General features: G+C 23.0%; 2 protein-coding genes across 2 annotated transcripts in view; both read left to right on the top strand.

Annotated features, from left to right (window-relative positions):
- Positions 1-10,385, top strand: part of LOC127282025 (protein Fe65 homolog) — a 138,193-nt gene extending 127,808 nt beyond the window's left edge. Inside the window, exons 5-15 of the mRNA XM_051306096.1 lie at positions 2,661-2,896; positions 3,362-3,480; positions 4,200-4,312; positions 4,445-4,643; positions 4,732-4,859; positions 5,074-5,079; positions 5,177-5,427; positions 6,056-6,258; positions 6,961-7,137; positions 8,091-8,261; positions 8,396-10,385. Of these exons, the coding sequence (XP_051162053.1) occupies positions 2,661-2,896; positions 3,362-3,480; positions 4,200-4,312; positions 4,445-4,643; positions 4,732-4,859; positions 5,074-5,079; positions 5,177-5,427; positions 6,056-6,258; positions 6,961-7,137; positions 8,091-8,240 (1,582 nt within the window). The 3' untranslated portion in view covers positions 8,241-8,261; positions 8,396-10,385. The remainder of the gene's footprint in view (positions 1-2,660; positions 2,897-3,361; positions 3,481-4,199; positions 4,313-4,444; positions 4,644-4,731; positions 4,860-5,073; positions 5,080-5,176; positions 5,428-6,055; positions 6,259-6,960; positions 7,138-8,090; positions 8,262-8,395) is intronic.
- A 1,032-nt stretch (positions 10,386-11,417) lies between these two features.
- On the top strand, positions 11,418-14,569 carry LOC127282037 (uncharacterized). The gene is made up of 2 exons (XM_051306107.1): positions 11,418-11,554; positions 12,783-14,569. The coding sequence occupies exon 2, from the start codon at positions 12,786-12,788 to the stop codon at positions 14,241-14,243; it is 1,458 nt and encodes a 485-aa protein (XP_051162064.1). The 5' UTR covers positions 11,418-11,554; positions 12,783-12,785; the 3' UTR covers positions 14,244-14,569.
- The last annotated feature ends 137 nt before the right edge of the window (positions 14,570-14,706 follow it).

Here is a 14,706-nt window from a genome sequence, read left to right as displayed (position 1 = left end):
TACTGATTAATAATAACAAATAAAAAAATTAAAACTTTATGTCTGACTGAAACTGGTTATTACTACTGATAAAAATGACTTTTAATGAAAATAAAAATAATCAGAAAAATATTTTGCCTGACTAAAGAATAATTTTACTACTTAGAAGAAAATTACAAGAATTTTTCATTATTACTGTAATAATAAATAATTAAATTATTAATAATTAATAATTAATAATTAAATTACAAAAATTTTGAAATGTCTGACTAAAAACTGACTTTAACTACTGATTTATACTGAAGAAACAAAATAAATTAAACCATTATGTCCGACTGAAACTGTCTGTTACTACTGAAAAAATTGACTTTTAATGAAAATAAAAATAATCAGAAAAATATTTTGGCTGACTAAAGAATACTTTTACTACTTATAAAAAAATTACAAGAATTTTTAATTATTACTGTAATATTAATTAATTAAATTACTATATATCTTACAAAAATTTTGAAATATCTGACAAAAAACTGACTTTTACGACTGATTTTAAAAATTATAAAAAAATTCTGCAAAATTCTTTTTAATAATTAATAATTCAAAATTATAGAATTTAGAGAAAGTTTTGTCTGACTACAACTATCTTTTACTACTGATACTAGAAAGTTAGGAAATTCTTGAATGTCTGACAGCTACTGACTGTTACTACGTCCATATAAAATAGTTTGAAAAACTAAATTTTTTTACTCCTGATAACGAAATAACAAGAATTTATAATTAATAACAATTAAAAATAATAATAATAGTAACAATAATTAATAATAATAATAATAATAATAGTAATAATAATAAAAAAAAAAATAATAATAATAATGATAGTAATAATAATAAAAAAAATAATAATAAATAAATAAAAAATAATAAAATAATAATAAAAATAGTAAAAAGTAATTTTTAAAAACATTGTTAATAAAAAATGGAAATTCAGGCAGAATTTATATTTTTATTCTTGAACTTTTTAATATTTCTTTTTTCTATGCAACAAATTCAATCGTTTGTTCACTTCTTCGGTCCTAAAATTTTTTTTTGCCTCCTGTATTTTCGCTTCTAGATTCTCGTAAAGCTTCTCCTAGTGCTTTTGATGCTTCAGCACTACTTGAATAGCTCTCTAGAAATTTTCAGGACCAAAGCACTTTACAGCCTCAGGATATGCGTAAAATACTCTCTATATACACTCGATTTCATCATCAAACCTCCACTGTTTCTGACATTTCAAAAAACTATAAGTATCGTCACAAAAAAAAAAATTAAATAAACGCGCGTTGAATGATAAAAATTTTAAAATAGAAAAGAGGACAAAAAAAAATAAATATTTAAACACTCAAAAATCAAAGAAAATTAAAAGGCATTAAAATAAGCTGCTATTATTTTCATCCAATTTTGCTTATTTTAATCCATTTTGGTATTAAAATAATCAAAATTGGATTAAAATAATAAGCGTTGCAGCTTATTTTAATGCCTTTTAATTTTCTGTGTTATATTTTAAGGAATTTATTTAAAGTTTAAAAATAAATTCGATTAAATTATAAATATATTTTTTGAAAGAAAGAGAAAAAAAAGGCCAAGATATTAAAAGTTAATTACTATTTTGTAATTATTGTTTGAATATTTAAATTTTCCACTTGACATGGTATATAAATTAACGAGGCAACTTGATCACAACAACGTGATAATGCCGCATTTAACGGTCGTTAAACTTCCCTGTGAAATCTTTATAGTTCCTTGCTTGGTAATTGTCGCATATATTCATTTAGGCCAAGTTGCTTTATCGTCCAAGTTTGTATTTCTTAGATTAACGACACCCTAAACACCATTCTATATAGGACTCGTAAAAATGTCTTGTTAAACCCTTTTTTGTCTAATATTATCGAAAAAATTACATATTTTATTAAGTGCTCATTAAAATATATCGACGTTAAAAAAATATATTCCAAAAAAAATTTAATATTCCAAAAATTTATTTTTACTATTTTTAATATTTTTGAAAATTTTATTTTTAAAATATACACGGAAAAAAAAGATTTACCAGAAACAACGAAAGGTTTCACTAGAATAGCGAAATATTTAACTGAAACAAGTACTGTACAGTGAAAAAAAAAATTTTTTTGATTCAAATACTCGATTACTTGACTATTATCAAATAAATATTTATTTGTATCAAATAATTATTATTTGAAATGGTATTTGTTTTAAATACAGAAAGTATTGGTTCAAATAAAAATTATTGGTTCAAATACAATTTATTTAATTCAAATAAAAATTATTTGCTTCAAATAAATATTTATTTGATTCAAATAAAAATTATTGGTTCAAATACAATTTATTTAATTCAAATAAATATTTATTTGATTCAAATAATTTTTATTTGGTTCAAATAAATAATTATTTGATAATACTCAAGTAATCGAGTGAATCAAATAAATTTTTTTTTGAAACGTTTCCCTGTTACAAGGAAATTTTTTTTTTTCCATTTATTTTTATTTTTAAAATATATTTTCAAAAAATAACAAAAGTCAATATTTTTGGGACAAAAAAGAAAATTTATTAATTTTTGTTATTTATTTAAAAAAAAAATGTTAAGTACCTGATTTTTAATGAAAAAAAAAAATTTTTTTTTGTTTCAGTTTTTGCGAGAAAGGTGGAAATATTGACACAACCGACATGGGTGGAACACCGCACGTTGAAGGTGGATTAAATGAATTACACAATGTTCCTGTAAAAAGACGACAGCCTAAGGAGCAAAAAAATGCAAGTTTACAAAATAATGTTACGGAAAAACCACCCACTGTAATTGACGTTGAAACAATTGAGTCCAAGGCCAAGGACGAAAATTTACCACACGGATGGGAAAAACACGAGGGTGAGTATTTCATTTCTCTTTTTTAATTATTTCAATTTATTACCAAAAAACAATTTTTTGTCCTCTTGATTTATTTCAAAAAGAAAATTTTGCAAAAAAAGTTCGTTTTACAATTTTCAATTAAGAATTTTAATATTTTTTTTTTTATTTATTTACAAATAAAAATAAAAAATAATTTTAATTGAAACTTTCAATTTTTAATTTCTAAATATATTTCTAATTTTTCGAATTGTTGAAAATTTTCATTTACAATTTTTATTTAAAAAATTTTTTTTACATTAATTTATCCTTCTTAATTTAATTCTTTTTTCTTATTTTTTAATTTAATTTTGAAAATAAAAAAATAAGTGGGAATTGTGTAGGAGATCTATTATGTATATCGTTCAACACACTTCCCAGCTATATATATATATAGTCGAGAAGCGCAACAGGTGACTGACCGACCGAATTCTAAAATGATTTCAGACCAGGAAGGTCCTTATTACTGGCACATCAAAAGTGGCACTATCCAGAGAGAACCACCAGAACCACAAATCATTTCAAAAACGGAAAATCGTCGTTCACTGGTCAAAAGCAATGACAGTGTAAGTTCTTAAAATTTAAGATTTTTTTTACAATTTACAAAAAATAGAATTTTTTTTTAGAAGAAAAAAAGTAATAAATATTGAGAGAAAATTTATATAAACCCTTATTATAAATACCTATTAAAACAATCAGGTATTTTTTTTAATAAATTTTTTTTTTTTTTTTTTTTGAAAAATAAAAATAATTCTAAAAACAATTAAGAGCATAATTTTTAATGTTGTACATTTTTTTTAATAATAAATATTATAGGTATATTTTTTTTTACATTTCTACATTTTTTTCTAATAATAAATAAATCATTTTTATAATACACTGAAAAAAAAATTTATTTGATTCAAATACCGGTGTATTTGGTTATTATCAAATAAATATTTACTTGAATCAAATATTTCTTATTTGAATCAAATATATAATATTTGAATCAAATATTTCAGTATTTGAAGCAAATACCATTTATTTGATTCAAATAAGAAATATTTGATTCAAGTAAATATTTATTTAATAATAACCAAATACACCGGTATTTGAATCAAATTTTTTTTTCAGTGTAATAAATACTTAAATAGGTAATTAATAAAAAAAATAAATAAAAAAAATGAAAGAAGGAAAAAAGGAAAGAAAAAATGAAATTAAAAATAAAATAATTTTTAAACCAAATTTTTTTTTTTAAATAATAATTGTATTTAGTATTTATTTATTTATTGTTTAATTATTTCAGGTGGATAATTTTCATTCTTTGAGTGGAATGACAAACACTGTAACACGTAGCAATACAAGTTCAGCTCTAAGTCAGGAATTGAAGAACAAGAGAAAAGAAGAATTAGCACTCAAGTACTTTTTATTATATATATATATATTTTTTAATATATAATTAATTTTTATTATAATAAAAAATTCCCATGCATAAAAATAAAAATATAATATTTAATGAAAAAAAAAAAATAATAATTTTTTATTTTGCAGAAGAAGAAGTTATCCAGCAAGAGCTGATTCCGAGGGTAGAGACAAAAGAATTAGATTCGCAGTACGATCATTTGGTTGGGTTGAAGTTGCCGAGGAAGATGTCACTGAGGAAAGAAGTAGAAAAACTGTTAATAAATGTATCGTTGATCTCACCTTGGGAAGAAATGATCTTCTCGATGTTGTTGGCCGATGGGGAGATGTGAGTTTTTTTTTTTTTTTTTTTTAACAATTCCAGATTGGGATGAAAAAATTTCCCTCAAAATCAATCTGTCGTCTTGTTTTTATAGGGTAAGGATCTCTTCATGGATCTTGGCGAGGGGGCTCTTAAATTAATTGATCCCGAAAATCTCACTGTTCTCAATACACAGCCATTCAGTACACTCAAAGTTTGGGGCGTTGGACGAGATCAGGGAAAGTAAGGAAAAAAAAAGAATTTTTTTTCTGAACAATAATTAATAATTTTAAAAATTAATTTTTTTTAAAATTTATTTATAAAAATTGGAAATAAAAATTAAAATAGAAAAAATAAATTTAAAAAAAAGAAAAATTAATTTGAATTTGAAGTATTAATTCTCTTGTGCTTTTTTTTATTCTGCTTCTCTTCTCTATTTTTTGGACAACTCAATCAGTGAGAGGTAATTTATCACAATAGTAGATATAGTTGGTTAAAAGAAAAATGGAAATATAGTAAATGATTTTTTCTTTTTTTTTTTTTTTTTCGTCTACCATCAGGGATTTTGCATACGTGGCAAGGGACAAATCAACCAGAAAATACATGTGTCATGTATTTCGTTGTGACATTCCTCCGCTTACTATTGCCAACACATTGCGAGATGCATGCAAAAAAGTTTTGATTGAACGTGAACTTCAACAAAATCCAACAAGGCCTGTGGATATTAATGGTAGAACAAGTTTAGCTGCGAGGCCAACAAATCTTCCAACTGAGCATCGACGTTTTCACCGAAATGGACAAGCACTCGTCAGTAAGTTGAAAAAATAAAAGAAAAAAGAATTTTTCAAACCAAATTTATCTACAAAATAATTGCAAAGCAAAAAAAAAAAAAATTTTCAAACCAAATTTATCTACAAAATAATTGCAAAGCAAAAAAAAAAATTTTTTTGAAACCAAATTTATCTACAAAATAATTGCAAAGCAAAAAAAAATTTTTTGAAACCAAATTTATCTACAAAATAATTGCAAAGCAAAAAAAAAAATTTTTCAAACCAAATTTATCTACGAAATAATTGCAAAGCAAAAAAAAAATTTTTGGAAACCAAATTTATCTACAAAATAATTGCAAAGCAAAAAAAAATCATTTTTTTAATCCATATCTAGAAAATATTTTGCAAAATAAAAAAAAATTTATCCTTAAAATAATTGCAACGAAACAAAAAAAAAATTTATTAAAATTTATTTACAAAAAATAACTGCTTTCAAAATATTAATAATAAAAAAACATGTAATTTTTAATAATAATAATTTAATAATTAGTTAATTTAATAATTTTTTTATGTCAATTTTTTTAAAAAATCAAAAAGAAATGAATTTCTCAATTTGTTAAACAAAAATTGAAAATTATTTTAATTATTATTTTTTTTTTTTTTTTGAAGCACAATCGTTTCCTACACCAATGGAGGAGCCTAAGAAGGTGCTTCGAGCACAATACCTTGGATCGATGCAGGTCAACCAAGCCAGTGGAATGGAAGTATTAAATAATGCAATAGACCACACTGTTACCAATACACCCCTAAGTCAGTGGCGAAATGTCAACGTTGCTGTTGCGCCGAGTATGATTTCTATATTAACACCAAACGTAAGTGACGTTTCAACATTTTTTTTTTATATTACAAAAAACAATATTATTAAAAAGAAATTATTCCGAAAAAAATTTATTTGATTTCCCTTTTTGTAATTTCATTCATTTCAAAAAAAAAAATTTATTTTCTGTAAATAATAATTATTATTTAATTAATTTATTAATTATTTATTTTGTATTTATTTATTATTTACTTATTATTTATTTATTAATTTATTAAATAGAAATTATTTTTTTCTAAAAAGAAAATAATTTAAAAAAAATTTTAATTTCTATAAATAATAATTATTTATTATTTATTTACTAATTTATTAAAATAGAAATTATTTTTTTCGAAAAAGAAAATCATTTTTAAAAAATTTTAATTTCTATAAATAATAATAATTATTTATTATTTATTTATTAATTTATTAAATAGAAATTATTTTTTTCGAAAAAGAAAATAATTTCAAAAAAATTTTATTTTCTATAAATAATAATTATTTATTATTTATTTATTAATTTATTAAATAGAAATTATTTTTTTCTAAAAAGAAAATAATTTCAAAAAAATTTTAATTTCTATAAATAATAATAATTATTATTATTAATTTACATAGTTTACAAAATGAAAAATTCCTTCTTTTATTTTTAATTTACGAAAAAATGATTTCTTTTTTTTTCTAATTTTGAAAATTGTTAATTTTTTTTTGTTGTCAGGACGACAAGCTAATCACAGAGTGTCGAGTTCGTTATTTATCATTTTTGGGAATTGGTCATAATGTGAAGCAATGCGCTTTTATCATGCACACAGCGCAGGACACATTTATCGCACACATTTTCAATTGTGAGCCAAGCAGTGGAGCTCTCTGCAAAACAATCGAAGCTGCGTGCAAGGTGAATTTTTCTTTTCAAAAAAAAAAAAAATCAAATAAAATCAAAAATCTCATAATTAATTGTCTAAATTAATTTACATGAAATTTTTACAAATTAAAAAATTTACCTACACTTTTTTTTGCAATTAATGTAATAATATAAAATTAATTTGAAATAATTTATAAAAATCATAGAATTAATTTGAAATAATTTATAAAAATCATAAAATTAATTTGAAATAATTTATAAAAATCATAGAATCATTTTGAAATAATTTATAAAAATCATAGAATCAATTTGAAATAATTTATAAATTTAATCATAGAATTAATTTGAAATAATTTATAAAAATCTCTCATAATTAATTGTCCAAATTAATTTACATGAAATTTTTACAAATTAAAAAATTTACCTACACTTTTTTTTGCAATTAATCTAATAATATAAAATTAATTTGAAATAATTTATAAAAATCATAGAATTAATTTGAAATAATTTATAAAAATCATAAAATTAATTTGAAATAATTTATAAAAATCATAGAATCATTTTGAAATAATTTATCAAAATCATAGAATCAATTTGTAATAATTTATAAATTTAATCATAGAATTAATTTGAAATAATTTATAAAAATCATAGAATCAATTTGAAATTTATAAAAATCATAGAATTAATTTGAAATAATTTATAAAAATCTCTCATAATTAATTGTCCAAATTAATTTACATGAAATTTTTACAAATTAAAAAATTTACCTACACTTTTTTTTGCAATTAATGTAATAATATAAAATTAATTTGAAATAATTTATAAAAATCATAGAATCAATTTGAAATAATTTATAAATTTAATCATAGAATTAATTTGAAATAATTTATAAAAATCATAGAATTATTTTGAAATAATTTATAAAAATCATAGAATTAATTTGCAATAATTTATAAAAATTTAAAATAAAAAAAAAATTCCAGTTAAGGTATCAAAAATGTTTGGACGCTCATCCACAAGGTTTTCGAAATGCCCGAAGTTTAAATACACCAAATGGTCGTGGCTTTGGTGCAACTTTAAAATCACTTGTTGGTTCACTCACGGGACGTAGAGGTAAACAAGGTGAATCCTGAGACGAAGCTCTCTCGCTACAGGTAAATTTTTGATATTATTATTATTTTCGTCTAACCCAAAAAAAAAAAAAAAAAAAATTTGCCCCCCTCCTTTTTGAAAATTATTATCCAATGATCATATTTCTGGCAATGTTGTCAAAGGAATTGCATTCCAGGAACTCTGGCCGTTGCCTGAGCGAGAGATCATCAAACACACACACTTGCAGTCGCCTTTGACCCTGTTGTACTTTGGTGATTCCTCTCCAAGTGATTCTCTCAGATCGTTACTCTCACCTTCTCTCGACACAAGACGTAAACAATTTTCACGCTGGGAAAGCAATCCATAAAAAAATTCGAGAGAAGAAGAAGAAGAAGGACTGACAACGCAGAATTTGGAAATCGAGCGTTTAATATTGAAAATGTATCACAGAAAAAAAAAAATTTATAGTGATCTACGCTTACGTGTATGTATGTTATCGCAGTGTCTTGATTAATTTTCGAGCAAAGCGTTGCAGTTCCTTTTCAAAAAAAAAAAAAAATTGTATATACAATCGAATTCGAATCTATTTTTTAATTAAATTTTCAAAAAAAAGATTCGTTTTTGAGTTAAATAAAAAAAATAATGGGAAGGGGGGATAGAAAAAGGCACACACAACGTTTCCACGAGGCATTTTACGAGAAAGCTTTGAGAGCTTAAAAATAAACGTGTATTCTGTACAGACTAGCAAAAGAAATGAAAGAAAGATGAGAGAAAGAAATAGAGTGAAAAAAAAAAAAAATGACGTTGTCGTCGTTTGTCCAACACGGTTAGCTAATAGGGAATTTATTTTTTATGGCAAAAAAAAAAAAAAATAAAAAAATAATAGAACTCGTGTCTCGAGAGGTGATATGACAAATATTAGCGCGAAGTTGCCCGAAATTTTGTCGGGTCTCCGCAACGTATGTACGTTAATAATAAAAAAAAAAAGTTTCAAAAAATAAAAAAATGAAAAAAAAAAAATAAAAAAAAGTTGTGCGCTATATACATATTATATATATAAATATATATAATATATTGACATATAAAAATATATGTACGTATAAATAAGTTAAGCTCGGCAAGCCGGATCTGAGATCTAGTGTGATCCAAAAAATTAATACCTAACGTCCGACGCACCCTGCACACTTCGCATGCATTTCTACATACAAAAATAAAAAAAAAAGGACAGGCACGACAGATACCTAATTACAATGTATATTCGTCGATTAATCATCTTCATTCCACACACGAAGCACTTTACACCTTTTCATGGAATACTAAAAAAAAAAAAAAAATAAAAAATAAAAAAATAAACTGTTACAAAAAACTTTGTGCACGCGCGCGGTTATCGAGTAGATCTATGAAATATAGTCGAAAGTTCGGCTTGCTCGAAGTCGTCCGAATATTCGAAAATCGAATTTCTTTGCCTCCAAAAAAAAAAAAGAAAAAATTTCTCAGCGACTTTCGAATATTCGTGTCGAATGTGTATATTCGTTCGCTTTGACAATTATCCGCACGAGTGTTAAAAAAAAGGAACCTCAGGGGAGGGAAAATTCGAAAAACTTCTACGTTTTCTCTAAGTCGAAAACACAAAATATTTCCGTTCCAAAATTAGAGAATCTATTTTTCACTTTAGAATTCAAATTGTTCAATAAAAAAAAAAATTGAGTCAATTCGAATTTTTATATTAAAAATAAATTTTTTTCGAAAATTTCTGTTTATTAAAATAAAATAAAAAAAAAAAGATTTCTATCCAAATTCCAAAATTGTAAGGAATTAAAAAATTGGGAAATTCTCTTACCTCGATTGTTCCGAATTCTGGTTCTAACACTCGTTAAAAAAAAAAAAGAAAAAAAAAAAAAAAGCCCGCGTTTATCATATCGTAGAAGTACGATCTGAGCTTGACCGCAGGTCACATTAGAGAGACGAAAATGGAATAAAAAAAAAAAAAGAAAATTTCTTTTTTTTTTTTTTGAAAGCAGCACAATATCTTATGCATATTTATATAATGAACCGCATTTTGTCCAGTAATTTACCTTCCATGTTGAACTCCGAGCTTGAAAACTGGAATTTTCGAAAGGGTAAAACGGGCCATGTAAACTTTTATTGGGATTCGACGGATTGTTATATAAAATAGTCACATGGGTATAATATATAGGCGTCGATCTCACAGACTGAACCGGTTATTAAAAAAAGAAAAGAGAAAAAAAAAAGAAAAACTTGAATATCAGAAGCGGCACAATAAATGGAATGGATTAAAGCAAAAAAAAATTGAATTTTATTTCTCTATCCTCTATCCACAATTTTTTCTTTTAGTTTATTATATTAACTAGTGAATTATTTTTTATTATATATTTAATATTTATTTATTAAATTAATTATTTTTTAATACAATAAATATTAATATATAAATATATTTACATGAATAGTAAAATAGATATTTATATAAATAGTAAAACAAATATTTATATAAATAGTAAAATAAATATTTATGTAAATAGTAAAATAAATATTTATGTACATATAATAAAAAATATATTAATATAAATATAATAAAAAATATATTAATTTAAATATTATAACTAATAGTCATTATTAAAATATTATTCCATTTGTCTAAAAATTCACAATTTGAATGTAAAAGTGCAAAATTTTTATAGGAAAAAAATTCTGATTACAAAATAATTTTCCAAATTATTATTTCTCAATTTAATTTTTAATAAAAAAAAGTCAATGATGAAGGTACCATATTCTATGAATAATAGAATAATAAAAGTATCAACTGAGACAATATTAAATTAGAAAAAATTAAATTATTGAAATAATGAAAAAATTGGATGCTTTAATTATTAACAATTATTTTTTTACTTATTTAATAAATTGTTAATAATTATTTCTTTTATTTATTTAACAAATAATTCATAATTTATTTATTTAACAAATTTTGAATAATTTATTTATTTAACAAATTGTGAATAATTTATTTATGTATTTAACAAATTGTTAATAATTTATTTATTTATTTAACAAATTGTTTAATTATTAACAAACAAAACCACTGTTTTTTTAAACAATTGCAAAAAATGAAAATTTCCATTTTCCATCATTTTTTTTTTTCAAAAGAAAATTTGATTCCTTTTTTTTGAAAAAAAGGAAAAATAATTTTTTTTTTTTATTTTCCAACTGCTGAAAATATAATTTTCCCACTGGCTATCCAGTATGTGGCTCCACCTGTGTAGAATTTTATTCAATATTCCCACAACGTAGACCACAGTCAATGTACTAATAGAAGTGTAACGTGACTCTAATAAGAAAGGTAAGTCGACATTTCTTTCCTAAAAATAAAATTTTCTCATTTAAAATAACTGAAACATTATATTATTAAATTTATTATCAATTCACAATAATTGTTGTTATTTAATAAAATTTCCAACACTAATTAAAAATGTCATTGTTTAATATTAATAAACTGGTCTAATTAACTTACTTGTCATAAATGTTTATGTACATAAACTCTGATTATTACTCATATTAAACGTGTGTTTAAGTCATTAATAAACATTTATTGTAAATTTTGCCTTAGAAATTCACATTACTATTGTTATTATAATTATTATTATTATTACTATTATTATAATTATTATTATTATTATTATTATTACTATTATTATAATTATTATAATAATAATTATTATTTTTATTAATATTATTATTTTTATTATTTTTTTATTTACTTTTTTTTATTTTTTTTTTTATTTTTTTTTTGTCAATGAAAAATAGAAACTAGAACATTCTGAACATTTAATGGCAATTATTGTGTAATAATTCTCAGTTGTTATATATATTATACAAAAGTTGGAGAAAATAAATCGATTTACCAATAGACTATACAATGAAGGTTGACAACAGATTTAATTAATGTCAAGGTATATATATATGTATTGCAAAATTGCGGAAAAAAAAAGAATTTATTTATTGATAATAATTCTTTTGTTTCGTGTAATGGAAAAAATTAAATTATTGCCTTTATTTTTAAATATTCTTGCATAAATGTGATGTCATTTTTTTTTTTTATTTTTTTTTTGCAAACAAAAGAAAAAAATAACAGATTGTGTATCTTAGACTTATCTTTTTTTAAATGTGGTCGGATTAACGTACACGGAAAAAAAAACGATAACCATATCGTCTAATTTCAGTCTTAATTGCACATTCTTTCTTTTTGCTTACTATTTTTTTTTTCACCATTATTTTTCTATAATAATTTTGAAAAAAAAACACGTTAGTTTTTATTTTATAAATAATTAAAATGGAAATATTTTTTTTCACCATTATTTTTCTATAATAATTTTGAACAAAAAAAATACGTTAGTTTTTATTTTATAAATAATTAAAATGGAAATATTTTTTTTCACTATTTTTCTATAATAATTTTGAAAAAAACAAGTTAGTTTTTATATTATAAATAATTAAAATCGAAATATTTTTTCCAAAAAAAATATTAATAAAATAAAAAAATTATTAATTTACAAAATTCGTTTTTTCAGAAAATGTCGAAGATTGTAAAAAAACAAACGGCGAGAGAATCAACGTACACTGAATTAGATGTTGAAAAGGCATTGGCGGCAATAAAAAATGGCATGTCAATACGAAATGCAAGTAAAATTTATCAAATTCCAAGAACAACGCTTTTATATAAATACACGGGTAAATCGCCAATATCAGCTAAAAAGGGACCAGCACTTGTATTAACAGAAAAAGAGGAAAATGAACTTGTCTCTTGGTTTACAATGATAAGCGATAAAGGATTTACATTAACGAAACAACAACTTTTGGATAGTGTACAATTATTAGTGAATAAAATAGAAAAACGAAAAACTCCATTCAGCGATGGTCGTCCAGGTCGTCATTGGTATGAAAAATTTATTTTACGTCATTCAAAATTAACGAGAAAAATCGATGATAATACACGTGAACGGCGTAGTGCAATGTTAAGTGAAGAGAAATTAAAAAATTGGTTCAATGAAATAAAAATATATTTAATTGAAAATGAACTTATTGACATTCATCCATCGAGAATATTTACTTGCGATGAGGCGGCATTTTTTCTCAATCCTGAAGGTGATAAAATTTTAATTCAACGTGGTTCAAAGACAGTTTATAATTTAGCAAAAAGTAATAATAATAATGAAAGGGAATGTCTTACAACAATGTTTATGGTTAATGCAAATGGAATAATTGCCCCACCAATGGTAATGTTTCGCTATCAAAGAACACCGTACAGTATTAATAGTAGTATTCCTGACGATTGGATTCATGGAAATTCATTAAATGGATGGATGAATGGTGAAACATTTTATAATTATATAACTGGTACATTTTATCAATGGCTTGTAAAAAATGAAATTGAATTTCCAATTATTTTATATATCGATAAGCATTCATCAAATATGACAATGTCATTGAGTCAATTTTGTGATGAAAATCAAATTTATTTAATTCCATTGCACGCAAATGCAACGCACATAATACAACCATTGGATGTGGGATTTTTTCGTTCAATGAAACATGCATGGAAGGATATTGTTAAACAATGGAATGAGGAGAATTTTGGAAGAAAATTTCGTAAAGAAGATTTTTCATTTGCCTTAAAACAAACAATTGATTTTGTTTATGATCAAGAATTTTTGCAAGCCAGTTTCAAAAGTTGTGGATTGTGTCCATTTTCTCATGAGGCAATTGATTGTTCATTAATTAAAGATTCGGAATCTTATAAAGAAATTCGATTAATTGGTTCGAATAAATTATTATCAATTGTTGACGATTATGAAAATGAGAATATGAAATTTCTTGAACTTTTGGAAAAATATTTGCCTGATGATAAATTAACGGCATTCAAGGAGAATGAGGAAAATCCATTGTGGATTGGCGATGAAAAAGATACAAATCTTTTTTATTTTTGGTTAAATATTCGTACACTTGCATATTCTGCTGGCGATAATATGTAAATGAAAATTATATATTTTTTTTTTTATTTTCAATCGTTTTACAAAAAAGGAGTTTTTATTTTATTCTAATTGTTAGAAAAAAAATATTTTATTAGAATTTCAGAAAATATTACTGAAAAAAAATGTTCAGTTTTGAGAGAATTCAAAGCAGTTGAAAAATGTAAGAAAAAGAGAATATAATAAAGTTTTGAAAAAAAAAGAATCTCACACGTGAGTATTTTTATTGACACAAAACTGTGATTTTTATGTGTTCAATAATAAAAATACCAAAAAAAAAAAAAAACACTGTATATCTTGTCAAATAAAATTGTTGCACTATTTACTAAGTTTACTACTATTTACTTAATTCTGATAAAACTAGAGATTTCACAGCCACTTCCTGAAACAAAAATGTATCACAAAACTTCAATTTTTTATTAAACATTTTAAATCACTTAAATAGTTCAATACAATTTAACTGAAT

The sequence above is a fragment of the Leptopilina boulardi genome, unplaced genomic scaffold, assembly GCF_019393585.1.
Source record: "Leptopilina boulardi isolate dan_hultmark-lab unplaced genomic scaffold, ZJU_Lbou_2.1 LbouV2_278, whole genome shotgun sequence".
Lineage (NCBI taxonomy): Eukaryota > Metazoa > Arthropoda > Insecta > Hymenoptera > Figitidae > Leptopilina > Leptopilina boulardi.
The sequence above is the reverse complement of the archived record's forward strand: the minus strand, read 5'-3'. Positions and strand labels throughout refer to the sequence as shown.